The 22,090-nt window shown below is 26.8% G+C and overlaps 1 protein-coding gene across 11 annotated transcripts in view; it reads left to right on the top strand.

The window, feature by feature from the left end:
• LOC127072036 (transducin beta-like protein 2) overlaps positions 1–22,090 on the top strand; it is a 49,803-nt gene that overhangs the window by 11,417 nt on the left and 16,296 nt on the right. For 6 of the 11 annotated variants that reach the window (XM_051012061.1, XM_051012062.1, XM_051012068.1 and 3 more), the window contains 3 exons: positions 11,694–11,753; positions 14,031–14,258; positions 20,666–22,090. The exon at positions 20,666–22,090 is cut by the window's right edge and continues 3,191 nt beyond it. In XM_051012061.1, the coding sequence (XP_050868018.1) occupies positions 11,694–11,753; positions 14,031–14,258; positions 20,666–22,090 (1,713 nt within the window). Of the gene's footprint in view, positions 1–10,339; positions 10,491–11,693; positions 11,754–14,030; positions 14,259–20,665 lie in introns of all 11 variants that reach the window. The other 5 variants (XM_051012065.1, XM_051012070.1, XM_051012066.1 and 2 more) reach the window with 3 other exon arrangements.

Raw genomic sequence — 22,090 nt, 5'->3', positions numbered from 1 at the left:
GACAGACATGAAAATATCTAACAGTTTATTTTATCATCGTTTCTTTTTATACTTACTCGTACTTATACTTTTCTATATATATGTGTGTACATGTATATATATATATATTATGTATATATATATATAAGTATATATGTGTACACACACGTATATGCATCTGTCTCTCTCTTAACACAAAGTGTGCCTTTGGTTTTCGTACAGTGAAAAAGCGTATGCGCAGTTGCGCACACGCCTGATGCGACCTCGCATAACCCTCTCTTCATGTTCCTCCCCGAACACCCTTCCCTCCTAACCCCCCACTACCCTTATCCTTCATCGTCCTCGTAATTTCACACGATTGATAAGAAATTGTCACGGAGTAATATCTTTTATCTTCGAGTTCTTTCGAAAGCATCTCGAGCATGTTCTGCATTTATCTATCTCCATCTCTCTTTCTCTTTTCTATACGTGTATATATTTCGATCTCTTTCTTTCTTTAGAGTGGCGTATATGAGCCGGAGCACGTGTCGCGACGAGCCGCTACTTCGCGTAGTCACCGCAAGGCGCTCGTTTCTATCATGCGTATGCGCTTTTATTGTGCGAGAGAGAGAGAGAGAGAGAGAGAGAGAGAGAGAGAGAGAGAGAGAGAATTTTACACTTTCTCGAAAAAAAAATTCGTGTGTTACTCTCTCGAAAGAATCTTTTTTTTTTTCAATCTTCTTGTTAATTATTAATTAGACGAAATTGAATGAAAATTTGTTAATCCGACATCTTTCTTTTTCTTTCTTTCTTTTTTTTTTTTTTTTTTTAACACGTTCCCAACTACTTCGTAAGATGCAACAAAGATTAATTTTGATTAAACGAGATTTATTTATTTATAAATGTACGAATCAATCAATGTACGACAAATCGTACGTTTGATAACTCAATTTTTATAATTCATCTTTCTTTTCTCTTTATATTTTTAAGCACGTATCGATTTCGTATATCGTCGAAACAATATTGGCGGGAAACGTAATAAGGTTATTATCGAAGTAATAAGATCGACTGGTAATTTCTTTTTTTATTAGGTATATAGTTAGCAGTACTTAGGTTAAAATTATCAAAGTAAATAGTCGTTTGTTTTTCGAACGTTAACGAACAACGTTATCGAAGTAAAATTGGCGGGAAAAGTCGTAGAACGAATAGCTATCGATAGTTAACGTAAGATCGATATTTATTATTACTATTATCATTATTATATTCGATTCATGATAGGTATATCGAATTTATGAAAGTAAATATTTGTTTTCTCGTCTTTCGAATGTATTTCAATCGAAGATCGTCGTGATAAAATTGACGAAAAACCGGTAGAACTCTTATCGAGAATTAATATATGACTAATGTTTTTCTTTTATGTGTTTGTATCGTCTGTATTGTGTTGTATTATGTCTGTATCGTACGATAAGATCATACGATTAAAATATTCGTTCGAGTTTTGTGTTATACTCGAATATCGTCAAAGTAAAATTGGCGGGAAACTGATAGAATTATAAATTTTTTTTTCATTCAAAATTTTTTTCATTGAAATTACGAAAGTAAATGTTCGTTCGTCTTTCTAATATTATATCTGAATATTAGTGAAATAAAATTGGCGGGAAAAATAGAATTAGTATTGAGAGTCAAACATATATATATATATATATATATGTATGTATGTATATAATCGATATTTTTTTTCTTTTTTCTCTCTTTTTCCATATAATTTTTAATACCATAAATTAATGAAAGTAAATATTAATAATGACTAGGATGAGTATTGGGCTTTTGGTTAATGATCAATAAAAATACGTATGAGCGATTCAGGGTCAAGTTAAATTAGTAAGGAAATGTTGCATGCTAGTATACGACGAATGAATTTAGAAATGTCAAGAGGTTATATGGAATGTTCTTGAAATATTTACGAACCGAATTATTATCGATCGTTCGTTCTGACCGATCGATATTTTTTTTTTTATTAATACGCAAACAATATGTCGACTTTGTCCAGAGAATTATCATGATTCTTTGGTCTCTGTGATAATCAGTACGATGAAACTTTATCTATCATTCATTTTTATTCTAATTATTATATTTCGTTTCGTTTTATTTTACTTTATTTTATTTTATTTCATTTTGACGAGAATAGATGTTTGACGATAAAGAAAGAAAAATAGAGTGAAAATATAGAAACATCATTGACCTATAGAAGACTCGTCTTGATTTTCTAACTGCACTGAGCTAAATTTATGATTTAATCAAAACGAGGCACGTAATACCGGTTAAATTTACTCTAAAGCTTTCATAGATGGATTGTTAAGGATGGAAAGTAAATAGAATAGAAATGATTGAATTATGCTAATAAATATCTCTAATACGTGAGCACATCGTGTATGATCAAATTATACGTTTATGCTGTATATAATTATTGTAATTGATACACTACTTTTAACGACTACTTTGTGTGCGGTCGATTAAACATTATTCTAACGTTTACTATAAGATTTATGTTTTAAACTGGTACAATACACACACACTATATTATATGATTTTATTATAGTTATCATTATTAATATCATTATTATATATATATATTTGTCAACATTTGTTTTGAGATTTTTTTAAAAATCGTTACCAAAATCTAGCACATTAACAAAATGACGGTCGATATATGGGTAACCATTTTATGGGAAAGAGTTATATATATTTAATTAGTTCAAAAAAAGACAATATTTATGATTTTTCTTTTTTTTTTTTTTATCGATTGTATGTAATATATTTCATAAAAAAAATCATCACATGCATGTTATAATATATGAAGAATATTTTTAAAATCCTTAAAGTATATTTTAAAAAAATGTAAATTTTTAATAAAGAAAATATGTGTCATCGAATTTAACATGCGATTTTTAATAAACAATTTCTATGGTTTTTTAATGATAAAAAAAAAAGAAAAGAAAAGTATAGCTCTTAAAAAATATTCTTACGTATGATGATATAATGATATGTGAGAAATAATGGTGTCAAATTTTTTTTTTTTTTAATTTTCTAAAGATATGGAAACCTTAACCGATCTTTTCCTAAATTCCTTGATATTCATTTTTATTTGTAATCAGTGTAGGAAAAGCGTAGGTTAAAGAAGAGAACGCTTTGAATAATAATAAAATGAATTTTTTAAGAAATTTTATTATAAACTAGGAAATATGCCATTACATATTTACAATTTTATATATATACATATTATATTATATATATATGCATACATATACACAAATTTTTATAATTATTAATTAGTTTATATTATACTTATAAGTTTCTTTAAAATAAACATGAAGGAAGAACATGAACAAATCAGGAAAACGAAAAATATAATTTGCTGAAGTGCTATGACCGCTAAAACAGAAGACAAAATAAATAAATATAGTAGAGTATTTGTATTATTCTATTCTATTTATTATTCTATTCTATTCTATCAATTATATTTATGCTGTTTTTCTTATTTATCTCTTTCTTTTTGTTTAATCGAAATTTAAAAAAAAAAAAAAAAAGCATAATAGATCAATCGCGAAGCTAAAATTTCACAAAAGTTAATTTACCCTTATTTTTCGTTTAAACAAAAGTAGATAGATCATAAAAACAGGAAAGTTACAATAAATAAAATGAATTTACAATATTTTTTAGATTAAAAATATCATATATACTAAACGTAAATGAATCTTCGTTTCATAATTAAAGTTATCGTTTTCAATGATAGATAGGTGAATATTATTACCTTGGCTAATGTGATCGTTTTCTTCATCACTCTTTATGGGTCTCTTGAAACGGCGGTGGAAGCGATTAGGTATAACTCGATTGAAATTATTCGAATTTGCGGGAGACCTAACAACTCGAACCAATTGTTGGGATGTTTCTACCTGGTCCGTCCTCGTTGAATTCGATATGTACTGAGTTTTGTTTGGATCGTTATGTTTATTTCTATATTTTCTTTTTTCATTGTCCACGGTATTGTCCCAAGAAAAACGAGGACGGATGGATAATCCATGTGTTTCCTAAAAAATATCCGATTTTTTATGAATGAAAGTATCTCGATCTGTGAAATAATCATCAAGTTTACTTTGGGCTTACCATTGCTCCAATCTAAGTTTTATTTATGTATATTTACCTGAGTTTTGCAGTGTGGATTCGACGTAGACGGAATAATCGATTTTTCATCTTGGATGATAATTTGATTGATTATTTCGTTCGGAGGCCAGTAACAATTCTCGGGGACTTCCTGATTAGAATCGTTAAATATATCCCAATCCGTCGGAGAATTATTGAATTCGTATTGAAACAGTTGCTGGGATTCGTGGACTTGATCATTCGATTGTAAATTCGATGTGCACGACATAGTTTCCTTTTCTTCGGAGAAGTTATCTTCGTCTTGATTTATACTTTCATTTGGAGACCAGGAACAATTCTCCGGAACTTCTTGTCCCTTTTCATTAAAAATATCCCAATCTGTTGGAGAATCATCGAAGTCGCGTTGAAACGATTGCTGAGATTCGTGCACTTGATCATTCGACTCTAAATCGGACGTAAACTTTTTGTCTTGGAAATTATCTTCATCGTTATTTAGAATTCCATTCAGAAATTGGTAAAGATGATCGGGTATATCCAATTTGTTATCCTCGAAGTCCGTATCTATGCTAGAATCCTCAATTTTATGTTGAAAGGATCGTTCAGATTCATGTACTTGATTATTCGATTTTAAATTCACGATGGAGACGATACTTGACCTTCTACTTAGATATTTGTAACCGCCTCCATCGATGAATTCGTTAATGATTATTTTATCGTATTCGTGTCCTTGAATCTTTGATACCTTTGATGCCTTACAGGAGTCGGTCAACTTCTCATCCTTATTAGAGGTGGTTTCAGGAGTTGATTCATCGGCAAGTTTAACAGTAGAATCTTCGTTGTCAGCGATAGGTCCCAAATACGTCGTAACATCATTAGCGCAATCTAAGTCATCAATTGCGAATACAGATTTTGTATTCATGATATCTAATGGCCAAGTAGGTTTAGACGGCTGGAACAAATATGGCGATGACCAAATAGATGCAATTTTTTGTTCCCTGCTAAATGCACTGTCCCAAATTACTTCTAAATTTTTATCAAATCTTTTTTCATATGTAACTAATATCAATTCATGCTGTTCCGACACAAGTTTTCTTTCATTATTTATACTTGTACTCATCTTCTTTACTTCTCTATTGAAAATTTTTCTTCCGAAAGATTCTTTTCTCAATTTCGTTCAGATATTTTTATTGACATTTGTAATATATCTTCTTGTCTTCAAATTTTCGTTTTGGAATTTATCGAACTTGGAAAATATCACTAATTCTAAATTACTATATTTGATTATCTAAAAAAAAAATGAAAATTGTTAGTCACAGTATTTATTGAAGTTACTTTTATATTACTTAACTTGTTAAAAATATTTTTTTCAAACTATCTACGAAAATATTATCAATACCGTTACCTATAACGTTATTCTTTACTCGAGTACTGCAAGAACAACTTAGGAAATAAGAACTAACAGGTATCCTATATATGTAGGTTCTTACCTACTACCCCTTTTTGCCAAACCTACAATGGCCTGAGAAAAGGGGCTGTACAAAAATTTCGGAAGCTGATAGGCCCTAGCAGGACGAATCTGATTGGTTCAAACCAAGGGTACTATTTCTAATCTCTACGTTTCTCTTTGCTAATACGTATTTCGAAAAATAATTTTCGATATATTATTTTATATATATATATTCATATATATTCATTTATTTATATATTTTTAATTTTAACAATTAACATTTAATACATAAAATAAATTTGATATATATATATATATACAAAATGAAATTATATTTAATATGTAAGATAATATATAATCTTTTTTTTTCATTTTTTATTATTATTATTATTTTTTTTTTATTAAGGACACCTAAATATTTTGATAAACATTAGCAATAAATATTAACATTATTTTTTGTTTCATTTTTTAATTTCTTTTTTTTTTGCATTTGTTAATAAATATTTGAATTAATTCTTCGAAATAAATATCGAATACATTTGAAAAGACTTATTGTTAGATAAAATAATTCTGCCGATAGAATACGTAATAAGCCACGTATGTAGAAACATATCTATGACTAATGTTAGATACACGTGTATATATCGTATTATACAGATCATGTTTACATTACATACATGCTTATTCGTGTTATACAAATTTTATTCGGATATATAGCACACACTCACTCGCTTAGACACTCTCAAGCTCGCATAGACACATGTCGGATATCATTCTTATTTGCGTTACATACACATGTAATGTACGTATATGTTAAACAAGTAAAGACGTAATTTCAATACACTATTGTCTCGACTTAAACTTGAACTACTTAATTTCAATTTATTTGTTCTTTTTTTATTTTTTATTTATTTATTTATTTATTTCTTATTTTTTGATGTTATTACATCAACCAAGTTGTACGATCGTCGTTTTACTTTTTTATTAAGTAAATCATGTTTGATACGTATCTATATACGTAGATACTCATTAATAATAATCTCATTAGTATAATACGCGAACTTAGCATTGCAAAAATGAAAAAAAAAAAAAAAAAAAACAAAAGCTGATTGGTCTCTTCATGAAAATGTAAGGATGTTAAATATTTACAAGGAAGAAATTAAAAGAACTTGACACTGTTTCAATCGTTCTTTTCTTTTTGCTGTTTCATTTTTAAAAGATCCTTGAAGTTGTTTTCACTTATTACGCCATATCGTGGCTCTTCCTCGGTTCATTTTGCAAAAGAGTATTACTCAACCATAAGTCGTCGTCATCGTAGTTTTCATTGTTTTACTAATACCCTTACATCATTAAAAGTTTTCGATTGAAATAATTACTTTTTTCTTTTTTTTGATAAGTCGGTTATAATTATTGTTATATTTAAAATATATAATTTTTGCCAAAGAGAAAAAAAAAGAAACAGAAATTTCCAAATTGAAATTTAATCGGATCTTATTTAATTTAATTTATTTTATTTTATTTTATTTTTAAATGAAATCGCAAAATTCGAATCAGAGTTTCTTCGTTTATATATAATATTATAATTATATTTATATATATAATATTAATATATTTATTAAAATTAGTTATTTCAATATTTAAACAAATATGTATATATATTTATTATTTATTATTTAACTGTTATATTAAATATTCAATATTATTATTTAAATATATAAATAATATATATATATATTAAAAAAAAAATCAAGGAGTTTTTTCATACATATTTAAAATTACGATTATTTGTTACAATTATTAAACAAATAAATAAATAAAATATAGTTTATTCGTATATATTGTTAAGAATCAAATTTTCGAACGAAAATAAAATCTTGCTTTTTTGGACAACCATTTCGAAAATTTCTAAAAATTGTTATTCTCCACTTACTTACTTACTTGGGAAAACCCAAGGATTAAGAAAAGATTTATCATAGTCTTTTCTTTCGAGACAGGAATCACGTGATGTGTGCATGTATATATATATATTATATTTAGAATCGGTGAAGCGAAAAAATAGAAAGTTAAATTTTTATATAAAAAAAATTGTACAGATATTAATAACAACAATTTTGTTTTGTTGTCGAGTTATTTTATTTATATATTTATTTTGTTGTAAGAAAGAAAAAAGAAAGAAAAAATAAAAGGAAAGAAGAAACGAGTTTTTACAATTCATCTTTGACGATAAAATCGTACAATAGAACCAAAGATTCTTTTAAAAATGTTTTTCTAACGAAAATGTTACTTTCTAATTGAATATTTTACAGCATTTTGAATTCGGTTAAATTGCAAATCTTTTCAATGTATTATAAACTGAAAAACCATTTTAGAAAGTCATTTATCATAAACCATAAAAGGTAAAAAGGTCTGACTAATATACAATGGCAACTTTTGGATTTCTAAAAGAGGTAAATTCTACAAGAAAATTATATGTTTAATATCTTTTATGATTTTGAAAGTATTTTCTAAAAGTGTCTTGTAATGGTCGATAACTGTCATCTACCTATGAGTAAATTCGTATGTTCCCAAATCCTGTTAAACTAATTACAGGTTTCCGTAAAGAAGTTTCTAAAGAATTAAATAATATAACCGATATCTTTTTGATTAAAATTAATTATATAAAAAGAAAATTAATAATATAAAATTAATAATACAACAATTTTATTAAAATAATTTTTATAAAATTAATAACTTTTAGACTATATATATATATAATAGGATATAATAATATAATAAATTAACCATATTTATTTTATTTAATAATACCAAAAAATTATATACATACATATGAAACATACAGTAATATGTACATTTATTATATAAAAAGAATATTTTAATATAATGCACTGTAATATTAAATATTAAGTCAAATATTATCTATATTTGTTATAACGATTAAGATGATACACATTTTTATTTCACGATGTTATCTCCAGTCTCGATGAAAAATTTAATATCGAAAATTATTCTTTTATGCAAAAATATTTATGAAAAACGGCTGATTATCTTTATAACATATGTTAAAATTAACTGGACTTAATTTCGTAACTATAGCGACTTGATGAATAATAGATGCGTCTTGCTGAAATTTCATGAAAGTACATTAATTAAAAAAAATGTCTTAGTCCAAGTTAAAAAAGAAAAAAAAAAAAAGAAACTGCTGATCGATTATTATAATAATTGAAAATTAATAAAATATTAGTTATATAGTTACAATATCAATTATTGTGATAATTTCGAATAATTTTTTATCTCTCATTTCATTTTAACGAGACAACGTTTTAGCGCAGATATGTTTATACATGTATGCATATATTCATATCCAATGTGTGTTTGTGTATTTGAAAATGTAAGGTCATATGCATTTTCAAGGATCTTTCGTTTAAATATATTCGATAAAGTAATTGAATTATGATTAAAAGAATATAGATACATGATGGCAGTTCAATTAAAAATGATTAAATAAAAATTATTCTTTTCTTTTCTTTTTTTTTTTTTTTTCTTTTGGTTTTTCCATCACTACAAATAACATTATTAAAAGTATCTCGTTACTATAATAATGCATACAGATTAAACATGAAACAAGAGACAGTACCGAAGTAAAAGAAGAAAAGAAAATGATATGAAAAATTAAAAATAAAAAAAAAAGTAAAAAAGAAAAAAAAACAACAACAATCACAAAAAAAGATGAAAGAAAAAAAAAAGTAAAGAAAGAAAAGGAGGGTAAATAATTCTTGGAAAATATTATTTGCGCGTACATTTTGACATTGGTTAATTTAACCGAGCTCGACTCTGAAAGAAACAAAATAAAGAGATAGTGTTTTGAAGGAAAAAAAAAAAGAGATAAACGATACAATAATACTTTTCTCTTATCACGATTTATCTTTGACTTTGCTGGTCTCTTTTATTTTTTTTTTCTTTCTTTTTCATTTTCTTTTTCTTTTCTTTATTGTCGTTTAGAAGGAAAGGAAACGTAAAAGAAAAACAAGAGGAGAGAAAGTGAACGATAGAAAGAGAAAGAGAGAGAGAGAGAGAGAAGAAAAAAAAGCTATAAAAGAATAAAATAAATAAGAGAAATAAACATTTTCAAAAATTCTCTGTAATTGTCGATGAAATAATATTTTCATTGCGTTCTAACTTGCAAACTGTGTATACAATATTATTATATAAAACGATAAATCAAGTATACGTAGGTGTGTCAGTATTTCGTGTATCGTTCAGTTTAACGAGGCATTTTCCCTCTCTCTTTCTCTTTATCTTTCTCTTTCTTTCTGTTTTTGTCTCTCTCTCTCTCTTTCTCTCTCGGTGTGTCTCTTTCTCTTTCTGTCTCTGTCTCTGATTCTATCTCCGTTTCTCTCTTTCCAATTATAAACGTCGTCGTTTGGCGTTAATTCGTAATAAACAAATAATAACATTGTCAATCGTGGGGGAAAAAATTGCGATCTACATAATTACGATGTATGGATACTCCTTGGATCATTTGATCGATCGATCGCGAACGAGGAAACGTGTGCTTTGATTTCTCTCTCTCTCTTCCTCTCTCTCTCTCTCTCTCTCTCTCTCTCTCTGTCTGTCTTTTCTTTCTTTTCATTCAAAAAAGAATTTTGTTTTGTTTCTATGATTTCTACGAAATCGTTTCAGTGCTATTCGATATATATTTCTTGTTATTTCAATATATATTGTTTCTTGATGGTTACTATTTCGGAACTTTCGTGCGTCGTTGCCATTTTGAAGATAAACAAAGAAAAGAAAAGGGAAAATCCAATAGTGCTATCCTTCGAATAAATTTACAATTTCCTTGGGTATTTTTGGAAGCGAAGTGAATGTCTTGAACAAATTATGAAAAATATTTCAATACTGAAAATGGCCGTTCTGAAAAGAAAAGGTAAATGTACATTTTATTTAGGATAATTAGGAATTAAAATTATTATATATTTTTATTTCTGCAATTATTTATTATATTTTCATATTATTACGTATGTTAATTATTCTATTGAATAATATTATTTATTAAATATTGTTTATTAAATATCGTTCATAAATAATGAGACCGATGATATATCAATGAGTAAATTATTTGTCTAAAAAATTACAAAACGAAAAATTATTTTCTTTTTTCTTCAATGTATTCTAATAATAATGATAATAATGCGATATTTGTTTTAATGAAAAGATAATGATTTATTCGTTTAGAGAAAGAGAGAGAGGGAGAGAGAAAGAAAGAAAAGAAAAAAAAAAGTAAAACGTATTTGAATAATTATCTCGTATAAATTGAATATTTGTAAACGTGTGTGAAAGAGCGTGGAATTCGAAGCAAACTTCTTGCAATGATTTTCATTTTTAATTTAACGAAAAAAGAAGAACAATAGATAAAAGAGAAAATTATTCGAACGGATGATTCGACTAGACAACGAGAAAGAAAATAAAAAAAAAAAAAAAAGAAAAACTCATTTTAACAATCATTGACGAGCGAATTAATTTTTAAAAATGTGACATTCGTATCGAATAAAATCGAAAATATTTTGAAATTCGTTGAGCGAATAAATTTGAAGAATGTAATACGACTATCTTCTTTTATTTAAAAAAAGAAAAAAGAAAAATATGTATTCCAACAACAACGTGGTAACAATGAGCAAGTTATTTTGACGAAAGATAACGAATGAACGAAGTATTGTATAAAGGGTGGGAAAAAAAAAAGGAAAAAATTTTTCAATAATTATTTCTAATACATTTAACATTTATATCGAAGAAAATAATGAAAAACTTTCGAAATTCGTTGAATTTAGAAGGAAATTTTTGTAATCATTAGTTTTATAATATTTCGGATATATTTTAATCAACGTAATGAAATTTTTAACTTAAACTTAGAATCGATTTTTTTTTATCTCCCTATATAGATTTTTTCTTCCTTTATTTTTATTTTTTCTTTTTTCCTTCTATCTCTTGCATTTGGGTAAAGGTTTATAACTTTATATATATATATATATATATATATTATAGCTTAAATAGAGCCATAAATTTATGACGACTTATGAAGATAAAACTAACGTTATTTTCCTTTTCTTTTTTCTTTTTTTATTATATGCAGGTACAAAAAAAATGGGCAAGAAGAAAATGTACCGTTCCATGATCATTCACGTAGAATGCGGTAAGCATTTGAGATTTGTCGTTCTTATTGTTGTTGTCGTTTTTAATGTAGTTTTTAATTTAATTTTTCTTTTTTTATAATTTATTTTTTTCATTCTTTAATCATTCCAAATATGTTCGCTCTAAGCAGAGAGAATTTTTATTTCGTATATCGATACGAAATAATTTTGTTTTGTTGTTAAATAAATAATTTCGATTTGGTTGCACGATCGAATTTTCGTCTGCTAGATTTAATAGAAAATTAAATTGTTAACAAACATTCGCTGACTATTTTTTTTTTTTTTTTTTTTTTTAATCGAATTTCTATGTAAGATTGAAACAAAAATATTCCGTCGGGTTTTATTTTTCTGTCGAATTTTTATATAAAATTGAGGAGAATGATGACACGATCATTTTGAATGATAGTTTTTTTAAGAGAGTTAGTTTTGAAAAAGAAAGGAAAAAGAATCTTCGAAATTTTCTACGTTTTTTATACATTTGTTTTACAATTATTTGCAATTATGTGTGTGTGTGTTTTAATAAAAAATTTTATAAGAATATATTGATTTTTTTTTCTTCTATTTCTCTTTATAGCATGCGATAAAGCTGTTCAAGATGAATCAAACAGTACTAATTAATTCTAATTTGAAAAAATTACACGTGTGTGAAATAACGATATATATATATATATATATATATATATATATATATGTATATATGTATGTATGTAATATAAGTAATATTGGAATTTTTAATTTAAATAAACAATTGTATTTTTTGTATTCAATGTTTTTTAATAAAATAGACGATAATATTAGATTGGCCAATTAATAATATCGAAATTATTTAACTATTGTTTATTTAAATATAAATTATCGAAATTTGTTAAATATAAATATTAATTTACATACAAATATACAACGAATGCAATTTTTAAAGATATTAATAAATAAATTTAAATAAGAATTTCTTTATATCCACTTAAATATAAATAAATAACGTAGAAAATTTATTAAAAAATTATCGATCGATCACAATATATATTAAAATTAAAAAAAGAGAAATAAATAATGAAATAAATAAGTAAATAAATATTAATATTAATATCTACATTTGGCAAAAATATCCAAACTGTTGGCAAAACTTTCAAAAGTGATTTTTCAAATTTGTGAAAGAGAGAGAGAGAAAAGAAAAGAAAAGAAAAGAAAAGAAAAGAAAAGAAAAGAAAAGAAAAAAAATAGAAAGTAAAATAAATACCAAAATTTATCTTGAACTGTAATTGTTGCTTTTCGTGTTTCTTTTATGTCTTGAAATATTTTCGAAGGATATAAAATATTCTTTTAAATATACTTTTCTAATGCAACGTAGTCCTTCAAGAAAATGACCGTACTCTTTCATTGTATATTATATATTATTAACGGTAGCGTATTTTAATAGAATGCAACATGTATAGAAAAGTAAAGATAAAATGATTTTTCTAAAGTTTTACCTATTATGGTACTTTTAATATTGTTGTCCTTTAGAAAATGGACCTATACCTGTTTAGAAAATATTTTCTACCTTTTTCATAAATATTAAGAAGGGTCTTGTTGGGCGTAGTTAAAGATTAACAAAATAAAGAGGGGATGAAGGGGTCGGTCCGAACGCAGCGATTCGTTAGGGATATTTTCGAGGGTTGTGATTGGTCATAGGATTTCTATATTAAGGGCCCTTTTCTTCCTTCAAGCTACAAGTGCTAAACAAATCTTCTAACAGATAGCTTCTAATCGTCGAAGAGTTTAGTTTTCTGTTCTGTGAAATAATATTTCTTGCAATCAAAATTTATTTATATATTCTTTTTTTTTTTTTTTTTAAACATACCATCATGGATTGGTGAATAAATATTTTAATTGATCGAGTTTTTTCATGGTAAATATGAAATTTTTATAACAATTTTTTCAATCGTTTTATCTTTTTCTTGATCTTGCCAAATGAAACATCGTTCTCTTCGGATCTTTTACTTCTTTGATTTCCATTTTTGTTTTTCGTTTAGAAATTGTGAAAATTCTCTCACGTCGTTCGAATAATCGAGTTAATGATAAGTGTTTCGTTTAAAAAAGAAAAAGAAATTGATAATTGAACAAATTAAAAAAGTTTCGTTATAAAGATAAAATATAAAAAAATATATTTCGATAAACGTAACGAACGATGATTAATTATTTAATATTATTTATTAGAGATAAAATAATACGAATATTATTTATTATATATAGTTTAATTAATAATTAATTTTTTTGTTTTTTTTTTGTTTCATTCAAAGGTGCAACAACCATATCGGAGAAAGGAAAGCGCGTCGATTCGAGAAACTCATTAGCAGGATCGACGACTAATTCGAGCATTACCAAACGGACGAAAAATAAAAAACGCCGAGAGACACAACAAGAATTCACTCATTCTTGGGTCGTCGGTACCTTGAAGGGTCACACTGGTACAATATTTAACATGAGCTTTTCAAGTAACGGAAAGCTTCTCGCATCTTGTGCAGAAGGTAAGAATTGAAATATCTTTTTTACGATTAATAATGATCGTTATTATTATTATTATTATTATAACATTTTTACAATTATCATCATCATTATTATGCTTATTTAAATTATTAATTTGTGTAGTTTGTCCGATATTCGATATGACTTTTGTCAGAGAACAAACAAAAATTCGCGATTCTTTTTTTCTATTTCTTTCTTTCTTTTTTTTTTTTTTTTTTTTTTCTTTTTTTTTCTTCTTTGAGAAAAGAGATAAAAGGAAAAAAAAATAAAGAAAGAGGAACGTAGAAACAATTATCGTTATTTGGTTGGATGATTCGCTTAATGTTACACTCTTAGAGCTTTCGAATTAATACAAAAATCATTTCATTCGTAATGCTTTTTTATTTTATTTTGTTTTGTTTTGTTTCGTTTTTTTCTTCTCGTGCATGTCCCGGTTTCATCATCGAATCGGACGAACGTGGTAATTTATTAATATCTAATCCTAATCCCTACGAATTGTTCTCGATAAGTCGACTGTCTTAGATTAATAAAGAAAAAAGAAAGTGAGCAAAATTAGAAGGGAATACGGTCCTTTCCTTTTAATTTTTTTTTTCTTTCTTTTATTTAAATCGAGTTAAAGTTTAACGAAAAAAAAAAGAAAAGAAAGAAAGAAAGACAATTAGATATTTCACTCGTGTTTCTTAAAATCAAGAGAAGAAGTTACATCATTTCGTAATTTTCTAAGTCACGTCTAATATCGTCATCGATAGATCTAACAAAACTTATTCCTATCTTCAATTCTAGTTTCTAATTGATAATTAACGAAAAAAATCATACGACGATTAATAACGTAAGAAAATAATAAAATAAAGTTTTCCGACGCCATTTCTTTTTCTCTTTTTTTTTTCTTTTGCTAATTTTTTTCTAATTTGTAAGAAAAGACGAAAATACATACATACGTACGCACATATATATAAAAAGAAGATAAAGAAAAAGAACAAATTAAAAAATTGCGATCTTCTTTCTTTCTTTCTTTTCTTTTCTTTTTTTTTTTTTTTAGAAAATTTAACTCGAACAAAAATTTATATATATAGAAATATCGTTTATTAATTTTTCTAATTAGTTTATTAATTTTTCTAAAGTTATCGAGATCAAGTGGTTAATAAAAGTTAGTAAAAACTTGGTAAAAAAAATATATATATATAGAAGTATCGTTTATTAATTTTTCTAATGAGTTTATTAATTTTTCTAACGTTATCGAGATTAAGTAGTTAGCAAAAGATTCTCTATGTATATCTATGTAGGTCGGCTAAGTGAAATCGGCCTGTTCGATCGATTTCTTCTTCGTCCGTTGATCATCATCATCAGCTGCTTTGATTGCAGTTTTATTTTTCTTTATTTCTTTCTTTTTTATTTTCTTTTTTCCTACCCCCACCTTTTTTTTCTCTCTGTCTGCTTTTTTATAGAAACACTTTAACGCTTATCTTTGTCGCATTAAACGTTAAACGCATAGAAAAAATGCATATACACTCTTTTACACACACACACACACACATACGCACATTATTTGCATATTCTTAAAAATAGATTTTTTGTTGTATCATTTTTGCAAAGTTTTATTACTATAGTTTACGAATGTAAAAGAAAAAAATGAATATTAGAAAAAGAACAAAGATTTTATCGATCGAATTTATTACTATTATTAATTATTAATCATTAATTAATTTTAATGAATATTAAAATTATTATCCGAATATGATTAATCGTATTGAAATTGTTATGGGTGTTGCGAATCAATTATGAATTTATCAATTTTTTAATGAATTTTTCTTCTTTCTTTCTCTTTCTCTCTCTTTCTCTCTCTTTCTCATTCTTTTTTTTTCTCTCTCTCTCTGTGTAAATATAAGCTTCGAAAAATATAGTAATGCATAACCGTAACTTCCACGGGAAATATTACGTGCATGTGCGAAGGGAAATAGGTGCATAACGCTTATAGATAATTATTTATCATTAAAAATCATTTATCAGCATGTGTGAAAATGATCATCAATTTTTTTTCATCGGATTATTTCTTTCTGTTTTCTTTTTTTTTTGTTTTGTTTTTTCCCCTTTCTTTTTTTCTGCTTTTATTTATCTTCATCGTGATAACGCTTTATGACTACTCCATTTACAATCTCTTCGTAATCAAATAAGTTAATCATCGTAAATCAAAAAAATAAATTAAAGATTGGTTCGTAAAAGTTCGTAAAAAAATTAACAATTTACAATTCTTTCCTTCGGGAATAATCATTGTTTTCTTTTTTTTTTTTTTTTTTATCAACGAAATTTCTTTGTTATAATTGTTCGTTTAAAAATAATTACAATTTTCTACATACGAGGTACGAGATATCTTTTATTTAAAATAAAAAATAAATAAAAAAAAGAGGAAAGAAAGGAAAGGAAATAAGAGTTAAATATTCATGATATATATGGTAGTTAAAAAAAAAAAGAAAAGCATACAAATAAAATATGCTCGTAAAGATTGTAGGCCCAAAAAATGAAAACGAAGATATTATGAAGTATATAAAACGCTATTTTTATTATGAGAATAAAATTCGAATCGTGTTTCTAATATCAATCGTGATGTTAATATTTTCACGTTTTGCGAAATCTTAGTTTTCGTTTTTTATTATCACGTTAAACTCGAACGTATTTACGTACACAAGATAACGTAACTTTTGACTACATTTGATTGTTAAAAAAGGCTAAAAAAAAAACAACAAATAAAAAAGCCACTTTCTATCTCCGATCTTTAATACGAACCACATCGTGTTTGTTACTTTTATTTCATATTTCTTTTTCTCTTCTTCTTTTTTTTTTTTTTTGTAATATAAATATATATCGACCTCTCATTCTTGTCGATACGAATGATTAAAAACGATACAAAATATAAAAAAAAGTAAAAAGAAATAAAAACACGTAAGAAATAATAGATTCAGTAAATAAATCATTTAAGAATCGGCGATAAAAGTTTAATTCGCAATTAACTAAATAAATAAATAAATAAATAAATATATATTCGCACCTGAGTATAACACTACGTCTAATAATAGAAATAAAAAAGGCCGTGGAAGTCACGTGTGGGAATAAACATTTCTATTAGTCAAAGTTAGTACAACACGATTAGGTTTGAACACATGCTGTTTTACAACTGTATTACTCATAATCTATCTTCGATAAGAAATCGTCTGAAAAGAATTCAATTATTATTTGATCCTCGAAAGATATATATATATATATATATATATATATATATATATATTTCTTATTACTTCGCTTAGTCATGCTATGGTGAAAGCATGTGTTAAAACGTGCTCGCGTATTTTACGTACAGGACACGCAAGATGATTTCACGAAATGACGTAACGGTACAATACGGTGACCTACACATTCCGTTATTCTTTGATATACCTATCGCTATCTCTTTCTTTTCCTTTGATTTCTATCTCACTTCTTCTATTATTTTCTCTCTCTCTCTCTCTCTCTTTCTCTCTCTTTCTCTCTCCGTCTCTTTCTTATAAAAAGAGATAGAAATGCACGTGATAGTTTTAAACATCACGTGATTTTACTATCTCGAATGAATCTTCTAATTTACTACTATTAACTACTATTATTACTATACTGTATTACTACTATTACTAATTACTATTATTATTATTATTATTATTATTATTATTATTATTATTATTATTATTATTATTATTATTATTATTATTATTGTTATTGTTATTGTTATTGTTAGTTCTGTCATCTTTTTTTTTTATTTATCTTTTCACTTTTTTAATTTAATATAAAAAATATATTTTTATTTATATATTAACATTAAAAAAATTGTCCTCATTCGCGATTCGCAATAACTCATTTCAATTCATGGATATTATGTAAAAGAAAAAAATAGAAATATATTATAGATAGATAGATAGATAGATAGATAGATAGATAGATAGATAGATAGATAGATAGATAGATAGATAGATAGACAGATAGATGGATAGATGGATGGGATAGATAGATATGAATATCTCTTTGCATTATGAAATTATTACTAATGCTGAGATAATTTTTATTTTATTTTTATCTTATTTCTTTCTTTCTTTCTTTTCATTTTTTTTTCTCAATATTTCGAGCCATCCTAACTTCAATTAATTATTATAATTAATTGATCAGAAATAAATTTCTTACTTAATAATTCAGTTTGTACTTTTTATAGGATTGTTATGACAATATTATAATTAGAAAAATAAAGTTGAAGTTAGCTTTGAAAGTAAATTATTATGCAAAGAGATACATCGTTATCGATTTCAGTTTTTTTTTTTTTTTATTTTAACAATGAGAGATATCGAATTTTGTACACGTGTGTGTATGCGTATATGCGTGTGTGTGTGTGTATCTCTACGTAGAAATATCTTCTGAAGTTTAACTTGAGAGATTCAATAGAAATAGAAAATCGTACCTTCTCGTTCATCATTTATAAAATGTTAATTTTAACGATTAACATAACACATATATTTTATTAACATTGGAAATAACATGGTTATTTCGAATTTCGATCGATATATAAGACTTGTGATATATTTATATCATTCATTAGAAAAATAGAATTCGATAAGGAAAAATAAGTTGATAGACACTGTTGTTCCCCTATTATCTATTGATAAGGATCTTGAATTTTAATTTTTCTTTCTTTTTCTTTTTTTTTTTTTCAATTTTTACATCTATCTTATCTGGATCGATCCAATTAATTATTTCTTCTCTCATTTCACACTTTCCTATATGTTAACGAGAGCGTGTCGTGATTTGCTGTCCTCGAATTCAAACGAAAGTCATCGCAAAAAAAAAGGAAAAAGAGAAAAAAGAAAAGAAAAGGAAGAAAAAGGATTACAAAAAAAATCTATAGGCTTTGAATAATCGTCGATCTGAAACTGGCTTACAAACTGGTTTCACCCTACTTTCTAAAAATTAATAGCTTTCGATTAGAATCCTTAATAAGTAAATCTTCCCATTAGGTGAGAAATACAAGAAAATCAAAAAAAAAAAAAAGAAAAATTCAAAATTCAAAAAAATAGAGAGAGAGAGAGAGAGAGAGAGAGAGAGATTATCAACAATATTTTACCAAGAGTACATAAACGATTTATTACTAATAATATTATAACTACCTACTTAATAATTGTTTTCTTAAAGATCTTCGATAAAAGTTTTTACGTTACCAGTATAAAAATTTTTTTTCAAACGATCGACGATACTTATTTTCTCGTTTCTTTTCTTTTTTTTTTTTCTTTTCTTTTTTCATTCTCGTTTAATTAATTTTCATCACATGGCATCAGAAATATAGGGAACAGTGATAGAATATTTCTTTTTTAAGGATCGTTTTAATCGTATAAAAGAATGGTTAGGGGGTTGATTCAAAAAAAAAAAAAAAAAAAAATCTCTACTAGTATATTTCTTCTTCATCTTCTTCTTCCTTTTATATACCATTATATATTATACATATGTCTTGTGTAAGCGAGATGAGAATGTCTCTTAAGAGAACAATGCTCAATCGTCGAAATCGTGTCGACCTCTCCGACGTTTTCATCGCAGTAAGGACAATGGTTCAAGGAAAAAAAAGAAAGAAAGAAAGATAAAAAATATATATATAAAAAAAAAATAAAAGATAAAATAAAAAGAGAAAACAGAAAGAAAGAAAGAAAGAAAGAAAGAAAAAAGAAAGAAAGGAAGAAAGAAAGAAAGAAAGAAAGAAAGAAAGCAAGAGAAAAGGAACGACGTCGTCTTTGGGTCAAGAACGGACCAACGTGACAGGAATTATATATTTTTTTTTTTTGATTTTGCATACGTTTTTCATTTTTGACGAATATTCTACTTGATCATCGATTATTTTCCAGAATTATCTAGTTTTCTTTTCTTGTTTTATTTTTAATCGAATTTAATAATATTTCTTTTCTTTTCTTTTCCTTTTTGTTTTTTCTTCATCATTATTAGTATCGTTGTTGTCGTCGTTGTTGTTATTATTATTAGTATTACTATTACTATTATTATTATAATCGTTATTATTATCATAATGATAATGATTCGTGTAGTTTCGTAGGATCACGAGGATTATCTCGTGACAGAGACGGAATGAAAAATTAATTATCAACGATAGATAACTCTCATCTAAAAGGATTATCTGTATTGTCACCTCTAGAGAGAGAGAAAAAAAAAAGAAAAGAAAAAAAGAAAAAATAAAAAAGGCAGAAAAGAAAAGAAAAGAAATTTTTTTCGTCGACTTAACGCGGAATTATTATAAAACGTAGGGACGAGGATCATGATAACGGTGCATGCGCGTGTGATAAAATTCGAAGAGACAATATTGAGCTGATGTAAAAAATTTCTTTTTATCTGTGATATAAAGATGGAAAGCAGCCGAAGGAGGTGGTCCCGGAAGGAACTGGAGAGCCATCAACGAAATCATTCTATCAACCAAACACAACAATGGTTGGATGTGCTCCTCCCCCTGTTACAATAAAAGATGACTGGCCGAATTTGAATCCTGGCTATCATTCAGCAAATTCGTCTGTTATACTGGAAAATCATCATCATCACCATCATCATGTTCATCAAGCAGAAGGAATTCAACAACCATTGAATAAACCCAACGAACAAAATATGCAACCACAGCCACCGATATTACACACAGTTGAAAACCATCCTGCAGCCATTATACATTATCACGATTGTAAATTAAATTCGCAAGAACAAATGTATTACATGCGGCAAATGCAAATACAAGCCCAAATGTATTACAATTCCAACATGCTGCGACATGGAAGATTAGAAGCCTTACATAGCAATACTGAAGTTAATCATTATTGGCAATTACACAGATACCAGCTTCAAGTTCTTGCTCAGCAGCAACAGCAACATCAACAACAGCAACAATTGCAAGCTCAAATACATCAACAACACTTGCAACAACAACAACACCACCAGCTACAAATGCTACACCAAATGCAAGAACAATTACAAATGCAAGAAGGGAGAATAATAGAGGAGAGAATGGAAAAGGCAACAACCGCTAATGGATTGTTGAATAATACTAATGCATCGTTCGACCATTCGAGTGCATCGTTTAACAATTCTAATATATCGTTCAACAATATTAATCCATCGTTGAACTCCCCGAACGTTTCTGCTATCAAAGCCGCAAACTCATCTTCTCCTTATTACAACGAAAATTTTTGTATTGATAAAGTACCGACTTTATCGTTTACGATGAGACACGCATTTAACATAAATGACGCCACCCTTGAATACGTCTTAAGATGTTACACGCATCACACATACTACTTGATAGAAGCAGGTTATCCGTTCTCTTGGAATTTTGATTTTAGGATCAAAAGATACATTCATAATTTACATCAATCAAAAAACCATAATCGACCATTGGACGTTAATGCTAAAGAATTTATACCTGGTCCCAGCAACAGTAACAACAATGATAAGAAATTCGAGAATTGCGACAGTGGTAATAGCAGTAGCAATTCAGACATGGAGCCGGACAATTTAATCGATGATGAACAGGAACCACGTAATTACATAAGATCTGCCTCGTTTTCTACAAACCGCAAATCGTTGCCGATTAATATGGAGGACATAAGACGTCAACGTAGAAATTCCATATCGGGTTTAGAAGAATGTAGCTCGGTTGAGACTAGATGTTCGAGATGTTTAAGAAGCTTCTACATGTATCAAACGAACGGAGAGAACACCGTACAGGAAAGTTGCGTTCATCATACCGGTGAACTTAGTTTTCACAAATATTCAAAATTTAAAACAT

The sequence above is a fragment of the Vespula vulgaris genome, chromosome 24, assembly GCF_905475345.1.
Source record: "Vespula vulgaris chromosome 24, iyVesVulg1.1, whole genome shotgun sequence".
NCBI classification, from domain to species: Eukaryota; Metazoa; Arthropoda; class Insecta; order Hymenoptera; family Vespidae; genus Vespula; species Vespula vulgaris.
Note: the sequence above shows the minus strand (reverse complement) of the source record. Positions and strands in the feature narration are given on the sequence as shown.